We start from the raw sequence: 20,325 nt of genomic DNA on the forward strand, positions 1-20,325 counted from the left end.
GGAGGGGAATACAACAGAACGGGTACCACTGCCTGACAAACAATTACAGCTAATGCCAGGTGACTTTATATATGTCAGAAGTTTTGTACGAAGGTGGAATGCGCCACGTTTCCATGGCCCTTATGAGGTAGTGTTTTGCACGCCCACAGCAGTAAAGGTAAAGGGCCTAAGATACTGGGTGCATTTGACAGACGTACGCAGAGCTTATAGCGCCGTGGAAGGTGAGGTGCAGGACGAGGCACAGGCAACAGCAGACAGTGGTGTTATGGAGAATGAGTAAAGGTGATTTTGTGTGTGTGCAGCGATTGACAATGAATGCAAATGATCACATGGCATTCGTACGAAAAAAGAAAAACCTTGTTCTCTCATTTCTTGAAATTTTTCTTTCTTTTGAAGAAGATTTTATATATATTGTACAATGATCTAAACGTATTGATTGCAAATACCTTTGTCTGTGGAAACAAACCCTTCCCCTACCCACGCCCATGCTTTATGAAAAAAAAAAAAAAAAAAAGTTAATAACGTCCGGGAAATGTTTACATGTCTGTACTTAATGCACTTTTGTATCTCAAACAGGAATTACCATGGCATCTAATGGGCAGCCTGCAACTAATAGATTTGTTAGGATTAGAGAAGTGTTGATAGATAGACTTACATATTCATACGAATGCGGATTGTCAATTTGTGTTATTATATTTTTCCTATCAATGTTTTGCCTGGTGACGTATTGGTTTATAGCGTTCATCTCTATCGAGATGACCGAGGGGGGAGGGGGGAGTAACATCACCCGAGCTCTGGGGAGCAATACAACTACAAGTGTAAATATAAAAGAAGGTGATTTTTTACTATGGGATGGATCACACTTTGTATGGGGTTACTACACTGAACCACCAACTGTCGCCCTGTCAAACTCAAGAGGTATACAAACAGAGATGGAAAGCAACACAATGTCCACACCTGAAATGTATAGCAGCCCCACTACCCTCCCCACCCCATTAGAAGAAAGTGATTTGTTGTTTATTGAGGAAGATGGGAATGTTATAACTATGACAGAACCTAAGGAAACATATCAGAAGTTTGACAAGGGGGGTGGGGAGGAGGAAGGGGGGCCCATTTTTTCATTTACCAAAAGCAGACGTAGGAGAAGCAAGGATAGTAGGCGGAAAAGAGAGACAAGCAGGAGGGGGTATGATGAGTACTATGGGTTAGGCTTAGACAAAATGGAAGACCCCCGGCACCCCCACCAAGCAAATAAATGGTATGCTGATATGAGTGCCACAGCCAAACAAATGACAAATGAGAGCTGTTATGTCTGCTCGCTCATTCCCCATGCATCAGGCACACCTAAAGTGTTGCTGCCCAGAGAATTGCCCATTGTAGATGCCCAGTGTCTCCTTCATCTCACGCTATGCCGAATAAAAAACAACTTCCAGGCACACGACGTCACTTTCAAGATTATACAGACGGAAAAAACGTGCTATCCAAAAGCAGCTGGAGTGGTATGTCTCAAAGAACCATTTTTTGCGATACAAGGGACACTATTTTCTGAAAACAAATGGAAAGATGAAGAAGTACTGTGCAAAGCGGAAGCACTGAGAGGTGTCCAACCAGCCAGGATGCGATGGATAGAAGAAACATGCACACCAGTATGGAAGGAGCACATTTCCAAACTGACATGGGTAACAGCAATGGAGAAACCCTTCAAACTACAAAGTGAGATCAAGAACGAACTATGTTTTAAGGGAGAAGGAAAAGTGGCAATAGGGACGAATAAAAGCTGCAACAAGACTCTCACCATCCCAGACATGAGAAAAGGAACAGCCGCATTAATGGACACATACTGGGTATGTGGGAACCAGGCCTACTTGCACCTTCCCCAGGCATGGAGCGGCAGCTGCTCGATGGCCACACTGCACTCGGCCCTAATGGTGATTCCAGAAAGCCACGTTGATGAAAATAAAAGGACGCCAGAGAACATGCCCCAGGGTGCGGTTCCTCCTACTGCAAAATCACACCTCTATGTCCTGTCCTCCGGAGGGAAGGGAGAAGAGCTATCACGGAACAGACGGGCATCAAATTACATATCCCAAGCTTCATCCGATTTATTGGCACAGATCCCAGACAGGTACCGACTGTTCAGCTCTGTAGAAACATTCTTTGCCTCGCTGATCTCAAGTGTCCAAGCAAGGGCAAATGCAAAATGGCTCCAGATAACACGGTGGGAACTAATTCAGTTAGCCAATGACACTGAAGAAGGGTTCAACATAATAAAAGTAGAACTGCGAGCTCTACGTCTGATGACCATGCAGAACAGGTATGTTCTGGACCTGTTGACTGCGATGGACGGAGGTGTTTGCCGAAAAATAGGAAGTGCCTGCTGCACTTTCGTACCTTCTGAAGACGCGGAGAATGGTTCCTTATCCCACGTGATCGAAGCAGTACACAATCTGGGAGAGAAGATGAAGATGGAAGGTGGAGCAGAAGCCAGCACGTGGTTCGACAATATCTTCTCCTGGGTTCCCTCTTGGCTTGGAATGACAATTAAATTTCTGGTACCAGCTGTGGTGTTTCTCCTCGTGGCGTTCTGCCTGTGCCAGGTGGGCCTCCGATGTTGTGCAAATGCGGTCCCTAACGGCGCAATGATGATGGTGACAATGGGCAACTCTGGTGGTACAATTAAGGCGACACAAGAAGTACATGTACAGACAGGAACAGATAACACTCCCAGGTACCAGTTAGTGCCTATGTACCGTGATAAGTACATAGTAGACAAACTATGGCACACCACTATCAAAGAACCCCGAGATGTGGAACTGGAATGGTATGAGGAGGTCTGGGTAGACTTGGAAGGGAGTGGTGACTGTATATATTTAACATGTACACCAGACGAGTATGCTAGAAGAGGTGAGAGCTTGAGGGGAGTATGTAGGGCATGGATGCCTAGAAAAGGAACACCTGCATGGGATGACGCAGTGATAGAGGAACAAGAATGTAGAAGATTGGAAGAGCTAAAGAATTCGTTACTTTAGTAACGAAAGGGGGGAAATGTAGGGGAGGACTGGCCGCGAGGCCCTCCTCACCTACAGCCTTCTCCCCAGGTGAGGACCATGACTCGATGGGCGTCCCCTCATGCCACCCGGGCCCAGGTGGAGGAGGGTTCACCCGCCGACGACATTGCCCACACGTATCCGTTCCCTGCATATACAAAAATTCAGTTAGGCCTAGAAGCCATCTTGTCTAGCAAAGATGGCGTGAGTTTAGCACACTGTAGCGCGGCCCCCCACCTTTGGAGGGCTTTCCAAGCATCCCTGCCACCGCAGCACTATGGTAGATCCGCTGCGAGCGCGTTCCCATGAGAAAGCCGGGTATGAGATAACCCGAGATGCTAACACTGTAACATTTCGTCGTTCACAATGTAATACTGCATCCCGTGTGACCTGGTCCGCGAGGCCAGGGCAACGCAGAAATGAATTCAAGTAGTGGTATTAGTGAACTACTTTTCTTAAACAGAATCTGCAAACCATGAATTAGCCATAAAAGTGAAATGTTTATATGACTTCACATTGTGATTGTAATAATGCTGCTAGATCACAGAGAAAGTGTCTTTAAGTCATATGTAGACACATGAACCCCTATATGTCTCCTTAAGTCACCCATAGTGGTAACCGTCAATCTCTGTGGTCCATAATATAGTTCTACCTCATGTACCGTCGAATGTATATAGATACCTAAACACTGCAGTACATATAATACCATGTAATGAAAAGGTACTCGACTCGACTGTATTAAAGAAATGTGTAACGAAGTCGAAATATAGATGTGTGTTTAAATAAGATCAAAATAAGGCAAAACATTATAAAAGTTCTGCATTCAAAAGTCAGCAACGCACGAGGAAAAAACCTTTGTGAATATATGCAAGGCCATTCTCCCTCCCACCCTACGAAGCCTGCCAGATAAAGAAGCTAAGGCATGTGCCGCGCTCCCTCACCTCCCCCAACCAAGCTGGAGCCGCTTCAGAGAGTCAGAGGCCCCGGTACCGCACCCAAGGCCACAGCCCGCCACCTGTGTTATTTACAGCACAGTAATAAACCCACGTTTGAATCCACAGATCTACCAGCACCCCCTCGTAAATCCCACAACCCCCCTAGACCACCCCAAGAATCATGACCCCGTGCAAAGCTGGGACAAGACACAGAGACCCATTTATATAATAACTTCTAACGCAGCAGACAGACATGTATCATTCGGCCCAGGCCCCAGAGCCCAGCCCCTCGACCTAAAATACCGGTCAATAGGACACAGGTAAATCTCACCCCAACCGACAACTACCAGACCTCTCACGAGGTGCATTCCTCATGTGTTGCATTTATTTTATAGGATAAACTGCTGAGCGATTTATTGATGAACTTAAATGTCATTTCTTGAATAACTGCAGTGTGCATGGCCTAGGGCAAACGAGTCAGGAAAGGTATTCATCTTTGTCACAGGCTGCCCCAGCATACCAACACCGCCCGGATGACCTCAAGCCGGCCTGCCAGGCCCAACCCTACCACGAGGCTGACCAGTGACGTCCTCCCACCCGGACCAACCAAGCTGCAGCAACACCTATAGTTAGTCGACGCCACCCAATCCCAATTAACTTGTGCCCCCTATAGTGTGTAGGTTTTGATGACGTTTTTTGTATTAGAAATACGCCTGTCTTTGCTATTGTCAGACAGAGCGCTCTCGGAGGTTGCAGAGTTCTTTGCATGCCCTATTCTTTGGATAAATCCCCACTTACGCTCACCAGCACTCTGTCTTGGCCTTATTCCCATTACGGGAGTGTCCATCATTGTCTCCTATTGCGGGGAGGATCGTGCTAACTTGGGGGCGCTTCCTTTCAGTCCCCAGGCGCTCAGGCGTATCTGCAAACGAGAAGGCGGGATGGGTTAGTAGGTGAAGCGGGAGTAGGATAGTGAGAGGAGTGGTGTTCTGTTGGCAGCTTCAACTCGGTATACACCGGGTGCTGAGCTTTGGTGCGAGTCTCGGATCAATGTTAGTCCTCGTGTGCTGTCGGTGTTGCTTATGTGTTATTGCAGTGTTGTGAAGTGCGTGCGGGTTGTTGTGCGAGAGATGGTTGTGTGAGATTTTTGAGTGAGATAAATCTGCAGAAATGCTGAGTTTTTTTGTTAGTGGGTTGTATGAAGGTTAACATGTTAACATTCAAAACTCTGTCTGAGTGTGGCGCTCGCCAATCCTCCCAATCTCATCAGAGTGGGTGAAGGGATACGCCTGGCGGGGTTTTAGGTTTGTGTGAGGCGCTCCCTGTGCTGTTCTAACGTGCTCTGTAAGTGTTCTGATTGCTCCTCGCCGTTCTATTCTAGCGATCTCTCTCTAGGTGTTCTAAAACTGATGGATTGATTAATGTGGGTTGGGTGTCTATTCTCCTCCTTGGGTGCTGGGCTGGTGTAGTGGACTCCTCTCACAAACTTTCTATCTAAATGCATCTGGTGGCGGTTCGGATATCGTACGTCCGGGAGGAAGTGGATGAGTCATTTAAGGGCATTCGCCTCGGGCTGAGTATGTGATCAGTCTTTGGTGACCTCCTTTTGTGGCTATTTCCCATGATATTTTATGGTCTGTCGTGGGGTCCGTTCTTTGGGTTCAGTGTTTGTCCATTTTGGGAGTGACCGAGGTTGGTATTATTTTCATCGTTGTTTAATGGGGTGGGCATTCTAGTGCATCGCTGTTGTGGTTACGCTGTAAAGAGCCATGATTTGAGGTGTTTCCTGAATGCTAGGTGGTTTGTTGTGTTCCTTATATTCTTAGGTAGGTCATTCCAGGTTTTCGGTGCCTGGTGAGAGAAAGAGGATCCTCCGAGTTTTCTTCTGTTATAGGGTTTTGGTTCCAGGCGGATGTCGGTGCTTGATCCCAGTGTTCTTGTCGGTTGATGTAGGCGTAGTTAATTGCTTAAGAATTCTGCACCTTGTTTGTGTATTGCTGTGCGTGATGCACATGGACTTGAACTTTATTCGTCTCAATGGTAGCCAGTGTAGTATTTTTAGCGCGGGTGTGATGTGTTCTCTTCTGGGTAGCTTGAGGAGGAGTCTGGCTGATGCATTTTGTATGCGTTGTAGTTTTTTTAGAAGTCGTTCGGGCATGCCCAGGTATAGGCTATTGGCGTAGTCTACTCTGGACATGAGCAGAGCGATGATGGTGTTTTGTTGGCGAACGATAGGAACAGTAGGATCCTTTGGCAAAGTACAGGTGATACGGAATGAAGCTCCCAGCCAGTAGGGAGTCGAGGGGCCCTTGGTGAACCGGATGGCAACGCTCCTGGTTTCACTCACATAAAAACAAGATGAGACAGTTAAGGGTGGTGCTCATCGAGCCGAACAATGATTCCAGCTTCATCAGCAGGAAGTAGTAGACCACATTGGCAACGACAGCCAGCAGGCCCAGGAGTGACAGGACAGGCAGCGGTCCATACGATGAGTGTGGAGGTCTGAGGGTGACTGTATGTATAAGAGCACTTGTAAGTGAAGGAGCAGGAGGTTACTAGTGTGGTGAGTGTGGCTGTATGGCCACCTTAAAGTACAGATGGGAAGGAATGGGTGGATGGGCCGGTATTGCGCATGTATGAACTATAGGATGGGCCGCCCATGGTAAGGTAACCACTGAAAAAGTTCAGTAAGCACTCGGTAGCTGGGTAGACTTGGCACGTTATCCGCCCAGAAGAACCTGGAAGTTCAACCCGTGTTCCTCTTGCTGTAAATAGGTGAAGCATAGACTGTTGCTAACCATTTTATCGCAGCCGCAAGAATTGACAGAAGAAGACTATTACCTGAGTTGGCGCACAAAGAACAAATCACCACTGAGTTCTGCTAGCTATGCATAACGCACCACTTTGGTGGACACTGGCCGCGGGCATGGCCACCCGCGCACATTAGAATAGAGCAAGGACTATGACAAAATTCGGTCGTGCTGGTCACATAATTCTCTGCCTACTTACACCAGACTACGCCTCAACACCTGACATCAGCAAGCAGCGCAGACCTTTGACAAATTTGGGCATGCTGAACACATAGCGAGTCTCTAACAGTGACGCTGTCTCCCAACTCCTCTCAGCACCCATCCACATGCCTGACCGCATGGGCTGCTCTCTACCGGAATCTGGTCAGCTGTAACCCTCACCTGGTATCCACAGGGACGTCACTCAGCCTGTTCTGACCTCTTAAGACCTCAAACCCTTCCCTGGAGTCTACTCGACTGGAGACTGGGCCTGAAACACAGGATTGGTAGAGTTTAACTCCCTATTGTCTCTGTGTGCTTGAACCCTTTCTTCCCCGGGGTCCAACCCTTCCCTTTGATCCACAGCTAACCTTGTTTTTTTGGAAAGTGTGCTCTCCATCCTGCTTTCAGCGCAGGGGCGTGTTGATGGATGCAAGCTCGTTGCTGCCTAGTTAATTCATTGGCAAGAGTCCGACAGGTAAGTATAATGAGTCTTTTGAACAGTTCTCTAACTTCGTTCCTTTCCTTCCTTAGATGATGGCCGGCGTCCGGGGATGGCGACGTGCTGCTGAGATGAGTAGCGCTGAAGGTGAGTGAGAGCGCGATGCGACCCTTTCGTATTTGTATTGAACTGAGTTCTTTTTCTGTGTCTTTTAGGTGCGCAATGTTTTCAGCGTGGATGCCGGTTATGAGGAAGAAATGCGGTGAGTAAGCGCGGTATGCGGCGCCTCTAGATGTTTCCACCCTAACCTGGAGTGTCTTTTCCCTCTTGCAGATGGATGAGAAGTGCCGGAGACAGAGTTCCCCCAGAGCGGCTGAGATTCAGGTAAGCGTTCGAAGCTCGTACAGTCTTTAAAAATAAGCGAAGATTTGCTGAATGCTTACTAATGCCTTTTTTCTGTTCTTTTCCCTTTTCCTTAGGAAGCGGCGTGCCGGGATGGGAATGACACCGCCGAAGATGCCCGCAGAACAGAAGGAGCGATGAATGATGGGCAGAAGCGCTGCAAGGTAAGGCTGTTCCTAACGGTGTTCTTGTTCTTGCAGGAGCTGAGCGCTGAAGAAAGATGCAGGCCGATTGGAGACCGATCCGAACACGGTGAGTGTCACGCTGCAGGTGCAGAAAACACAAAGCATGTTTCTCAGCCTGGCCATGGCTTAAATAGTCTCTGGGTATCCCAGGTGTCTCTGGGCTGAACCACACCCAAATGACTAGACCGCACATGCAGTTCTGGGAACCGAAATATGTGGGGGCATCCATCTTGTCCCCATCAATGCACTACAAGTCCAATCCCCAATGTTATCCTATGGGAGTGAGTGAGTCTGGTGCCACAAGCGCCAAGTCTGACTCCAAGTGGGTCTTTGGAAGGATGGAGAGGCCCTTGAGGGCCATGTAGGTGATCGTGGCCTGGCTCCAGCCTGACATCTTGGAGGGCTGGGGACATGAGGGGCAGGAATCATGACACAGCCCTGCTAAGCCTTAATTGGCCCATTGCACACACACACATCCTAATCGTGCTCCATGGTCCCCAACACTCTGGATGGACTTCTGTCCTTCGAGGGCATTCCCACTTACAGCGCTTTGAGACTATAATAATGGTAAAAGACACTATATAAATGACAAGTCCAATACAATACAATATCCTTAGTATACACTTGTGCATTTCATTTGTCATGACCTCTCAAGAGGAAATGCCAGGCAAGGGTGTTGCAATGATTTGTGTAATGTCGGGCAAATGTTTATAAGAACAGCCGGCAAACAAAAGCCCAAACTCCCTCTAAATCAGAGAACAATTCCAACAATATTTAAAACCCCAGGACATCGCTGCACCCATTACCCATCGATGAACCTGCCGCCTACGACACTGGTGTCCTTACAAAAATTCTCTCATTCCAACAAATACACTGATAACCTGGCAGGTGACTGCTCACCTGCAGTCTATTGCATTGATAAGCCTGCACTAGACTCTGACCACTGGTCTAAGCCATCAGGGACCCTGCAGAAAACTGTTCACCTGCCATTGACAGCATTAAAACCCTGAAGCTAACCTCTTACCTGCCATCGATGAATTCTCGAAGAACATAACCCTACAGCTAACCTCTCCCTTGCCATCTCCTGTATGGATAACCCTATCACTAACCTCTCACCTGCCATCACCTGTATGGATAACCCTGTCACTAACCTCTCACCCGCCATCTCCTGTATAGATACCCCTATCACTTACCTCTCACCTGCCATCACCTGTATGGATAACCCTATCACTAACCTCTCACCCGCCATCTCCAGTATGGATAACCCTATCACTTACCTCTCACCTGCCATCACCTGTATGGATAACCCTATCACTAACCTCTCACCCGCCATCTCCAGTATGGATAACCCTATCACTAACCTCTCACCTGCCATCACCTGTATAGATAACCCTATCACTAACCTCTCACCCGCCATCTCCAGTATGGATAACCCAATCACTAACCTCTCACCTGCCATCTCCAGTATGAATAACCCTATCACTAACCTCTCACCTGCCATCTCCAGTATGGATAACCCTATCACTAGCCTCTCACCTGCCATCTCCTGCATGGACTCTATCACTAACCTCTCTCCCTTGCCATCTCCTGTATGGATAACCCTACCACTAACCTCTCACCCGCCATCTCCTGTATGGATAACCCTATTGCTAACCTCTCTCACTTGCCATCTCCTGTATGGATAACCCTATTGCTAACCTCTCTCACTTGCCATCTCCTGTATGGATAACCCTATTGCTAACCTCTCTCACTTGCCATCTCCTGTATGGATCACCTTAGAGCTCACATCTCACCTGCCATATCTTGTATGGATAACCCTATCACTACCCTCTCACTTGCCATCTCCTGTATGGATAACCCTGCAGCTGACCTCCCACCTGCCCCCTAAGACATCGAGGAGCATGCAGCTGACCTCTCAGGTGCCATCATCTACACCATTGATGACCTGGGAGCTGGCCTGCCGCCTCTGGCATTGATAACCGCACAACTGCCCTCTCACCTGCCATCTACAGCATCAACAACCCTGCAGCCAATCTCCAATTCATAGAGGGAGCTCAGCATGCGTTGACGTCGGTCTGGGCGCCGGAGAAGGTTAATCAGGAAAACCTGCCATCATTTCAAGAAAAAGCAGTGATTAAACATGAGCCAAAGCCAGAGTAATACATTCAAAAAGCAAAGTGAAATGGAGGGTTAATTTTGGAGGAAGAGGGCCTGGGGAATCTTGCAGGGGTTAGGGGAGTGGGGTTTCAATGGAGAAGATAATGTTGGGATTGGCAACGCATGAGGGGCCGGGTGCAAGGTAGCAAGGGATTAAGAAGAAAGCGAGGCTGGGATGCAAGAGAGCAGGATGGGCGAGGAGATGCGGCCTCTGACCTCAGGCCGATAGAGACATGTTAGCCGGCAGAGGGACACTTCAGCGTGTAGGGAGGGAATGGAAGATGTGGGAAATGTAGCAGAGAAAGGGGGGGGTGGGCTGCAGAGAAATGGGGCCAGAGTACCCGAGTGAGACTGCAGGAAAGCACCAAGCATCTGTGAATGTCAAGTTTGAGGGGCTCTCGAAATGTGAAAGTCTCCTGAGGTCACATGTGGGTCAGTGCCTCCAAAGGTCATGGATGGTGGGAGTGCATCCATGGGCCAAGGAGGGTGTGGATGCCTCGAGAGGTCAGAGGGCACTGGTGCCTCCAGATGTCAGAGGTCACTGGTGTCTCCAGATGACAGAGGGCACTGGTGCCTCCAGAGGTCACAGAAGGCATTGGTGCCTCAAGAGGTCAGAGGGCACTGGTGCCTCCAGATGTCAGATGTCACTGGTGTCTCCAGATGTTAGAGGGCACTGGTGCCTCCAGAGGTCACAGGGCATTGGTGCCTCCAGAGGTCACAGAAGGCATTGGTGTCTCCAGATGTCACAGAGGGCATTGGTGTCTCCAGATGTCAGAAGGCACTGGTGCCTTCAGATGTCAGAGGGCACTGGTGCCTTCAGATGTCAGAGGACACTGGTGCCTCCAGAGGTCACAGAAAGCATTTGTGCCTCCAGATGTCAGGGGGCATTGATGCCTCCAGATGTCACAGAGGACACTGGTGTCACCAGATGTCACAGAGGGCACTGGTGCCTCCAGATGTCATAGAGGGTACTGGTGTCTCCAGATGTCAGAGGGCATTGGTGCCTCCAGATGTCACAGAGGGCACTGGTGTCTCCAGATGTCACAGGGCATCGGTGCCTCCAGATGTCACAGAGGGCATTGGTGTCTCCAGATGTCAGAGGGCACTGGTGCCTCCAGATGTCAGAGGGCATTGGTGCCTCCAGATGTCACAGAGGGCATTAGTGCCTCCAGATGTTAGAGGGAATTGGTGCCTCGAGAGGTCAGAGGGCACTGGTGCCTCCAGATGTCAGAGGTCACTGGTGTCTCCAGATGACAGAGGGCACTGGTGCCTCCAGAGGTCACAGAAGGCATTGGTGCCTCCAGAGGTCAGAGGGCACTGGTGTCTCCAGATGTCAGATGTCACTGGTGTCTCCAGATGTTAGAGGGCACTGGTGCCTCCAGAGGTCACAGGGCATTGGTGCCTCCAGAGGTCACAGAAGGCATTGGTGTCTCCAGATGTCACAGAGGGCACTGGTGTCTCCAGATGTCAGAGGGCACTGGTGCCTTCAGATGTCAGAGGACACTGGTGCCTCCAGAGGTCACAGAAAGCATTTGTGCCTCCAGAGGTCAGGGGGCATTGGTGCCTCCAGATGTCACAGAGGACACTGGTGTCACCAGATGTCACAGAGGGCACTGGTGCCTCCAGATGTCACAGAGGGCACTGATGTCTCCAGATGTCAGAGGGCATTGGTGCCTCCAGATGTCACAGAGGACACTGGTGTCACCAGATGTCACAGAGGGCACTGGTGCCTCCAGATGTCAGAGGGCACTGATGTCTCCAGATGTCACAGGGCATCGGTGCCTCCAGATGTCACAGAGGGCATTGGTGTCTCCAGATGTCAGAGGGCACTGGTGCCTCCAGATGTCAAAGGGCATTGGTGCCTCCAGATGTCACAGAGGGCATTAGTGCCTCCAGATGTTAGAGGGAATTGGTGCCTCCAGAGGCCCGAGGGCATTGGTGCCTCCAGAGGTCAGAGGGCACTGGTGTCTCCAGATGTCACAAAGGGCACTGGTGTCTCCAGATTTCAGAGGGCATTGGTGCCTCCAGATGTTAGATGGCATTGATGCTTCCAGATGTCACAGAGGGCACTGATGTCACCAGATGTTACAGAGGGCACTGGTGTCTCCAGATGTCACAGAGGGCACTGGTGTCTCCATATGTCAGAGGTCACTGGTGCCTCCAGATGTCACAGAGGGCACTGGTGTCTCCAGATGTCAGAGGGCATTGGTGCCTCCAGATGTCACAGAGGGCACTGGTGTCTCCATATGTCAGAGGTCACTGGTGCCTCCAGATGTCACTGAGGGCACTGGTGCCTTCAGAGGTCAGAGGGCACTGCTGTCTCCAGAAGTCAGAGGCCATTGGTGCCTCCAGATGTCAGAGGGCACTGGTCTCCAGATGTCAGAGGGCATTGGTGCCTCCAGATGTCAGAGAGCACTGATGTCTCCAGATGTCAGAGGGCATTGGTGTCTCCAGATGTCAGAGGGCACTGGTGCCTCCAGATGTCAGAGGGCATTGGTGCCTCCAGATGTCACTGAGGGCATTGGTGCCTCCAAATGTCACAGAGGGCACTGGTGCCTCCAGATGTCACTGAAAGCATTGGTGCCTCCGGATGTCAGAGGGCATCGGTGCCTCCAGATGTCACAGAGGGCATTGGTGTCTCCAGATGTCAGAGGGCATTGGTGTCTCCAGATGTCAGAGGGCACTGGTGCCTCCAGATGTCAGAGGGCATTGGTGCCTCCAGATGTCACTGAGGGCACTGGTGCCTTCAGAGGTCAGAGGGCACTGCTGTCTCCAGAAGTCAGAGGCCATTGGTGCCTCCAGATGTCAGAGGGCACTGGTCTCCAGATGTCAGAGGGCATTGGTGCCTCCAGATGTCAGAGAGCACTGATGTCTCCAGATGTCAGAGGGCATTGGTGCCTCCAGATGTCAGAGAGCACTGTGTCTCTAGATGTCAGAGAGGGCGCTGGAGCCTCCAGATGTCAGAGAAGGCACTGGTGTCTCCAGATGTCAGAGGGCACTGGTGACTCCAGATGTCACAGAGGGCACTGGTGTCTCTAGATGTCAGAGGGCATTGGTGCCTCCAGATGTCAGAGAGCAGTGGTGTCTCCAGATGTCAGAGGGCATTGGTGCCTCTAGATGTCAGAGAGGGCATTGGTGCCTCCAGATGTCACAGAGGACACTGGTGGTCACCAGATGTCACAGAGGGCACTGGTGCCCCCAGATGTCACTGGTGTCTCCAGATGTCACAGGGCATCGGTGCCTCCAGATGTCACAGAGGGCATTGGTGTCTCCAGATGTCAGAGGGCACTGGTGCCTCCAGATGTCAGAGGGCATTGGTGCCTCCAGATGTCACAGAGGGCATTGGTGCCTCCAGATGTTAGAGGGCATTGGTGCCTCCAGAGGCCAGATGGCATTGGTGCCTCCAGAGGTCAGAGGGCACTGGTGCCTCCAGATGTCACAGAGGGCATTGGTGCCTCCAGATGTCAGGGCATTGGTGACTCCATATGTCACAGAGGGCACTGGTGTCTCCAGATGTCAGAGAGCATTGGTGTCTCCAGATGTCAGAGGACACCGGTGTCTCCAGATGTCACAGAGGGCACTGGTGTCTCCAGATGTCAGAGGGCATTGGTGCCTCCAGATTTCACAGAGGGCACTGGTGTCTCCAGATGTCACAGAGGGCTCTGGTGCCTCCAGATGTCACAGAGGGCACTGGTTTCTCCAGATGTCAGAGGGCATTGGTGCCTCCAGATGTCACAGAGGGCACTGGTGTCTCCATATGTCAGAGGGCATTGGTGCCTCCAGATGTCACAGAGGGCACTGGTGTCTCCATATGTCAGAGGGCAATGGTGTCTCCAGATGTCACAGAGGGCTCTGGTGCCTCCAGATGTCACAGAGGGCACTGGTGTCTCCAGATGTCAGAGGGCATTGGTGCCTCCAGATGTCACAGAGGGCACTGGTGTCTCCAGATGTCAGAGGGCATTGGTGCCTCCAGATGTCACAGAGGGCACTCGTGTCTCCAGATGTCAGAGGGCTCTGGTGCCTCCAGATGTCACAGAGGGCACTGGTTTCTCCAGATGTCAGAGGGCATTGGTGCCTCCAGATGTCACAGAGGGCACTGGTGTCTCCATATGTCAGAGGTCACTGGTGCCTCCAGATGTCACAGAGGGCACTGGTGTCTCCAGATGTCAGAGGGCATTGGTGCCTCCAGATGTCACAGAGGGCACTGGTGTCCCCATATGTCAGAGGTCACTGGTGCCTCCAGATGTCACAGAGGGCACTGGTGTCTCCAGATGTCAGAGGGCATTGGTGCCTCCAGATGTCACAGAGGGCACTGGTGCCTCCAGATATCACAGAGGGCATTGGTGTCTCCAGATGTCAGAGGGCACTGGTGCCTCCAGATGTCAGAGGGCATTGGTGCCTCCAGATGTCACAGAGGGCATTGGTACCTCCAGTCGGAGGGCACTGGTGCCTCCAGAGGTCAGAGGGCACTGGTGTCTCCAGAAGTCGGAGGCCATTGGTGCCTCCAGATGTCAGAGGGCACTGGTGCCTCGAGGTCGCTGAGGGCATTGGTGTCTCCATACATCATGGAAGGCAGGTGTCCCTTCAGAGGTCACCGACAGTGAGAGTATTTCCAGACGCCCTAGAAGGCATTGGTGCCTTCAGAGTTCAAGGAGGGCAGGGAGCCATCCATTGGGTAGACGCCCTCCAAGTGCCATGGAACACAATATAAAATACTATCAGACAAATAAGGCAAAGCTAAGTACAGAGGCTAGATAATGGGACATAGGCATTATCATGTTGTGTGTTTGCTGGGACAGGCTAGTGCCTGGTCTCACACTGCACTCGCCTGCCTGAATGGAGCCGTTTTGCCTTTTCTGTTCTTGGCTCTGGAAGACTTCATTTTATTGTCAGACTGTGGGGGAATTAGTGTTGCAGCTTTCTCCATCAGCAGGACAGTGCAGTGCCCTTCAGTCTCGTCCTCTGCCAGTCCATAGGGGTTCCGGCCTCTGTGGGTTCCTGGTGGGATCCGTGTCGCCTGCCCTCCATTCCATTCCCATGTTTGGCGAGTGTCCCTTGGCCTGTGGTTTGCGGTTTGGAGATTTAGAGAAGGGTCAGGAATATTGCCAGCATGTGACCCCAGGCACATGCCCTCTGGATGTGGGCTTGCCGCCGGCCAGGAGGCTGGGCAGGTTCTAGGCCCTGTTCTAGGTCCCTAGGAGATGCTGCCTCCTGAATGTTTTGTCCTATGGTGTGAGGCTGGGCAGGTTCTACGCCCTGTTCTAGGTCCCTAGGAGATGCCGCCTCCTGTATGTAATGTACTGTGGTGTGAGGCTTGGCAGGTTCTAGGCCCTGTTCTGGGTCCCTAGGAGATGCCACCTCCTGTATGTATTGTCCTATGGTGTGAGGCTGGGCAGGGTCTAGGCCCTGTCCTAGGTCCCTAGGAGATGCCGCCTCCTGTATGTATTGTCCTATGGTGTGAGGCTGGGCAGGTTCTAGGCTCTGTTCTAGGTCCCTATGATATGCTGCCTCCTGTATGTATTGTTCTATGGTGTGAGGCTGGGCAGCTTCTAGGCCCTGTTCTAGGTCCCTATGAGATGCTGCTTCCTGTATGTATTGTCCTGTGGTGTGAGGCTGGGTGGGTTCTAGGCCCTGTCCTAGGTCCCTAGGAGATGCTGCCTCCTGTATGTATTGTCTTGTGATGTGAGGCTGGGCGGGTTCCAGGCCCTGTCCTAGGTCCCTAGGAGATGCTGTCTCCTGTATGTATTGTCCTGTGGTGTGAGGCTGGGCAGGTTCTAGGCCCTGTTCTAGGTCCCTGTGAAATGCTGCCTCCTGTATGTATTGTCCAATGGTGTGAGGCTGGGCAGGTTCTAGGTCCCTATGAGATGCTGCCTCCTGTATGTATTGTTCTATGGTGTGAGGCTGGGCAGGTTCTAGGCCCTGTCCTAGGTCCCTATGAGACGCTGCTTCTTGTATGTATTGTCCTGTGGTGTGAGGCTGGGAAGGTTCTAGGCCCTGTTCTAGGTTCCTAGGAGACACATCCTCCTATATATTCTGTCCTGTGGTGTGAAGCTGGGCGGGTTCTAGGCCCTGTTCTAGCTCCCTAGGAGATGCTGCCTCCTGTATGTATTGTCCTGTGGTGTAAGGCTGGGCAGGTTCTAGGCCATGTTCTAGTTCCCTAGGAGATGCTGCCTCCTGTATGTATTGTCCTATGGTGGGAGGCTGGCAGGTTCTAGGTCCCTAGGAGACGCTGCCTCCTGTATATATTGTCCTGCAGTGTGAGGCTGGGCAGGTTCTAGGCCCTGTTCTAGGTCCCTAGGAGATGCCGCCTCCTGTATGTAATGTCCTGTGGTGTGACATTCTAGGTCCCTAGGAGATGCTGCCTCCTGTATGTATTGTCCTATGGTGAGGCTGGGCAGGTTCTAGGCCCTGTTCTAGGTCCGTATGAGATGCTGCCTCCTGTATGTATTGTCCTGTGGTGTGAACCTGGGCAGGTTCTAGGCTCTGTTCTAGGTCCCTATGAGATGCTGCCTCCTGTATGTATTGTTCTATGGTGTGAGGCTGGGCGGGTTCTAGGCCCTGTTCTAGGTCCCTAGGAGATGCTGTCTCCTGTATGTATTGTCCTATGGTGGGAGGCTGGCAGGTTCTAGGCCCTGTTCTATGTCCCTAGGAGATGCCGTCTCCTGCATGTATTGTCCTATTGTGTGAGGCTGGGAAGGTTCTAGGCCCTGTTCTAGGTCCGTGTGAAATGCTGTCTCATGTATGTATTGTCCTATGGTGTGAGGCTGGGCAGGTTCTAGGTCCTGTTCTAGGTCCCTATGAGATGCTGCCTCCTGTATGTATTGTCCTACGGCGTGAAGCTGGGTAGGTTCTAGGCCCTGTACTAGGTACCTAGGAGATGCTGCCTCCTGTATGTGTTGTCCTGTGGTGTGAGGATGGCACGGTTCTAGGCCCAGTTCTGGGTCCCTAGTAGACACTGCCTCCTGTATGTATTGTCCTGTGGTGTGAGGCTGGGCAGGTTCTAGGCCCTGTTCTAGGTCCCTCAGAGATGCTGCCTCCTGTATCTATTGTCCTATGGTGTGAGGCTGGGCAGGTTCTAGGCCCTGTTCTAGGTCACTATGAGATGCTGCCTCCTGCATGTATTGCCCTATGGCGTGAGGCTGGGTAGGTTCTAGGCCCTGTTCTAGGTCCCTAGGAGACGCTGCCTCCTGTATGTATTGTCCTGTGGTGTGAGGCTGGGTAGGTTCTAGGCCCTGTTCTAGGTCCCTATGAGATGCTGCCTCCTGTATGTGTTGTCCTGTGGTGTGAGGATGGCACGGTTCTAGGCCCAGTTCTGGGTCCCTAGTAGACACTGCCTCCTGTATGTATTGTCCTGTGGTGTGAGGCTGGGTAGGTTCTAGGCCCTGTTCTAGGTCCCTCAGAGATGCTGCCTCCTGTATCTATTGTCCTATGGTGTGAGGCTGGGCAGGTTCTAGGCCCAGTTCTGGGTCCCTAGTAGACACTGCCTCCTGTATGTATTGTCCTGTGGTGTGAGGCTGGGTAGGTTCTAGGCCCTGTTCTAGGTCCCTCAGAGATGCTGCCTCCTGTATCTATTGTCCTATGGTGTGAGGCTGGGAAGGTTCTAGGCCCTGTTCTAGGTCACTATGAGATGCTGCCTCCTGTATGTATTGCCCTATGGCGTGAGGCTGGGTAGGTTCTAGGCCCTGTTCTAGGTCCCTATGAGATGCTGCCTCCTGTATGTGTTGTCCTGTGGTGCGAGGCTGGCAAGGTTCTAGGCCCAGTTCTGGGTCCCCAGTAGACACTGCATCCTGTATGTATTGTCCTGTGGTGTGAGGCTGGGCAGGTTCTAGGCCCTGTTCTAGGTCCCTCGGAGATGCTGCCTCCTGTATGTATTGTCCTATGGTGGGAGGCTGGCAGGTTCTAGGCTCTGTTCTAGGTCCCTAGGAGATGCTGTCTCCTGTATGTGTTGTCCTATGGCGTGAGGCTGGGTAGGTTCTAGGCCCCATTCTAGGTCCCTAGGAGACGCTGCCTCCTGTATGTATTGTCCTGTGGTGTGAGGCTGGGCAGGTTTTAGGCCCTGTTCTAGGTCCCTAGGAGACGCTGCCTCCCGTATGTGTTGTCCTGTGGTGTGAGGCTGGGTGGGTTCTAGGCCCTGTTCTAGGTCCCTTTGAGATGCTGCCTCCTGTATGTATTGTCCTGTGGTGTGAGGCTGGGCAGGTTCTTGGCCCTGTTCTAGGTCCCTAGTAGACGCTGCCTCCTGTATGTATTGTCCTGTGGTGTGAGGCTGGGCAGGTTCTAGGCCCTGTTCTAGGTCCCTAGTAGACACCGCCTCCTGTATGTATTGTCCTGTTGTGTGAGGCTGGGTAGGTTCTAGGCCCTGTTCTAGGTCCCTCAGAGATGCTGCCTCCTGTATCTATTGTCCTATGGTGTGAGGCTGGGCAGGTTCTAGGCCCTGTTCTAGGTCACTATGAGATGCTGCCTCCTGTATGTATTGCCCTATGGCGTGAGGCTGGGTAGGTTCTAAGCCCTGTTCTAGGTCCCTATGAGATGCTGCCTCCTGTATGTGTTGTCCTGTGGTGCGAGGCTGGCAAGGTTCTAGGCCCAGTTCTGGGTCCCCAGTAGACACTGCATCCTGTATGTATTGTCCTGTGGTGTGAGGCTGGGCAGGTTCTAGGCCCTGTTCTAGGTCCCTCGGAGATGCTGCCTCCTGTATGTATTGTCCTATGGTGGGAGGCTGGCAGGTTCTAGGCTCTGTTCTAGGTCCCTAGGAGATGCTGTCTCCTGTATGTGTTGTCCTATGGCGTGAGGCTGGGTAGGTTCTAGGCCCCATTCTAGGTCCCTAGGAGACGCTGCCTCCTGTATGTATTGTCCTGTGGTGTGAGGCTGGGCAGGTTTTAGGCCCTGTTCTAGGTCCCTAGGAGACGCTGCCTCCCGTATGTGTTGTCCTGTGGTGTGAGGCTGGGCGGGTTCTAGGCCCTGTTCTAGGTCCCTTTGAGATGCTGCCTCCTGTATGTATTGTCCTGTGGTGTGAGGCTGGGCAGGTTCTTGGCCCTGTTCTAGGTCCCTAGTAGACGCTGCCTCCTGTATGTATTGTCCTGTGGTGTGAGGCTGGGCAGGTTCTAGGCCCAGTTCTAGGTCCCTAGTAGACGCTGCCTCCTGTATGTATTGTCCTGTGGTGTGGGCAGGTTCTAGGCCCTGTTCTAGGTCCCTAGTAGACACCGCCTCCTGTATGTATTGTCCTGTTGTGTGAGGCTGGGCAGGTTCTAGGCCCTGTTCTAGGTCCCTCGGAGATGCTGCCTCCTGTATGTATTGTCCTATGGTGTGAGGCTGGGCAGGTTCTAGGCCCTGTCCTAGGTCCCTATGAGACGCTGCTTCTTGTATGTATTGTCCTGTGGTGTGAGGCTGGGAAGGTTCTAGGCCCTGTTCTAGGTTCCTAGGAGACACATCCTCCTATATATTCTGTCCTGTGGTGTGAAGCTGGGCGGGTTCTAGGCCCTGTTCTAGCTCCCTAGGAGATGCTGCCTCCTGTATGTATTGTCCTGTGGTGTAAGGCTGGGCAGGTTCTAGGCCCTGTTCTAGTTCCCTAGGAGATGCTGCCTCCTGTATGTATTGTCCTATGGTGGGAGGCTGGCAGGTTCTAGGCCCTGTTCTAGGTCCCTAGGAGACGCTGCCTCCTGTATATATTGTCCTGCAGTGTGAGGCTGGGCAGGTTCTAGGCCCTGTTCTAGGTCCCGAGGAGATGCCGCCTCCTGTATGTAATGTCCTGTGGTGTGAAATTCTAGGTCCCTAGGAGATGCTGCCTCCTGTATGTATTGTCCTATGGTGAGGCTGGGCAGGTTCTAGGCCCTGTTCTAGGTCCGTATGAGATGCTGCCTCCTGTATGTATTGTCCTGTGGTGTGAAGCTGGGCAGGTTCTAGGCTCTGTTCTAGGTCCCTATGAGATGCTGCCTCCTGTATGTATTGTTCTATGGTGTGAGGCTGGGCAGGTTCTAGGCCCTGTCCTAGGTCCCTAGGAGATGCTGTCTCCTGTATGTATTGTCCTATGGTGGGAGGCTGGCAGGTTCTAGGCCCTGTTCTATGTCCCTAGGAGATGCCGTCTCCTGTATGTAATGTCCTGTGGTGTGAGGCTTGGCAGGTTCTAGGCCCTGTTCTGGGTCCCTAGGAGATGCC

The 20,325-nt window shown here is 51.7% G+C and overlaps 1 protein-coding gene across 1 annotated transcript in view; it reads right to left on the reverse strand.

Annotated features, from left to right (window-relative positions):
- CERCAM (cerebral endothelial cell adhesion molecule) overlaps positions 1–20,325 on the reverse strand; it is a 244,422-nt gene that overhangs the window by 102,533 nt on the left and 121,564 nt on the right. Inside the window, exon 8 of the mRNA XM_069609141.1 lies at positions 10,019–10,125. Coding sequence (XP_069465242.1) covers positions 10,019–10,125 — 107 coding nt within the window. The remainder of the gene's footprint in view (positions 1–10,018; positions 10,126–20,325) is intronic.

Source organism: Ambystoma mexicanum, chromosome 8, assembly GCF_040938575.1.
Source record: "Ambystoma mexicanum isolate Mex_15411 chromosome 8, UKY_AmexF1_1, whole genome shotgun sequence".
NCBI lineage: Eukaryota > Metazoa > Chordata > Amphibia > Caudata > Ambystomatidae > Ambystoma > Ambystoma mexicanum.